General features: G+C 55.2%; 1 protein-coding gene across 1 annotated transcript; it reads left to right on the top strand.

Annotated features, from left to right (window-relative positions):
• Positions 1-167: 167 nt before the first annotated feature.
• LOC127751645 (uncharacterized) lies at positions 168-669 on the top strand (the record flags this gene model as incomplete). Its single annotated transcript, XM_052275496.1, has 2 exons — positions 168-283; positions 380-669. Coding segments are annotated over exons 1-2 (406 nt in total), but the record flags the coding sequence as incomplete, so codon positions are not given.
• Between the last annotated feature and the right edge of the window lie 117 nt (positions 670-786).

Here is a 786-nt window from a genome sequence, read left to right as displayed (position 1 = left end):
TCAGTATCATTACAAATAATATGGCTCTAGAAAAATCTAGTCAACGTAAGAGAATCATATATCTTGTTCTGCTTTTGAACGGCTTATCCTACACTGAGTTGCGACTGTGGCTGTGTTGTTTTCGTCCGCAGTGGCACCTTCACCTCTTGCCCCAACTGCGGGTCCAGATGGAGCAGGGGGGCCTGCTCTCCCCGCTGCTATGGGCGCCCATGGACGCAGTCGACGACTTTGCCCCTAGTGATGATTGGGATGCCCTGATGGGGTCTCTAGCGACCCTCGCGAGGTAAGTAAGTGCGCTCGCTGGACACTTTGAGCGGTTGAGCGCGCCCCGAAGCCACACACACACAATGTTTACATTTTATTTCTGTGTCCCCTCCAGAAACGTGTTCATGAAGAAGCTGAGCTACGAGGGCTCGATAAAGTCGCTGCAGGGTTGCCGCGACTTCCTCAACGGCTCCCCCAAGCATCTCGTTCGGCAGTATTGGGCCCCTTTGAAGCACCTGGTTGACGCCACCTGGGTGCTGCTGACCTGCCTCCACCTGGGGAGGAGCGTCGAGGCCGTCATCTTCGAGATGCGCGGCGGCCTGGAAAGAACCCACGGCATGTCCCCGGAGGAACAGAGCGCGCTGGCCGCCTCTAAAAGCATCACCCTTCAGCTGTGCCATTACGGTGAGTCAGGTGACCAAAGTATGTTGGGGTTGAAATGTGAATGTCTGATAAAAAAAAGGGGTGGGGGTGGGGGAGTGTCTCAATTTACGCATGTTGCAGGGCTGCCAGCGACTCACT

The sequence above is a fragment of the Frankliniella occidentalis genome, unplaced genomic scaffold (assembly GCF_000697945.3).
Source record: "Frankliniella occidentalis isolate FOCC.00 unplaced genomic scaffold, Focc_3.1 Scaffold644, whole genome shotgun sequence".
In the NCBI taxonomy this organism is placed as follows: domain Eukaryota; kingdom Metazoa; phylum Arthropoda; class Insecta; order Thysanoptera; family Thripidae; genus Frankliniella; species Frankliniella occidentalis.
This window is presented reverse-complemented; position numbering and strand designations above follow the sequence as displayed.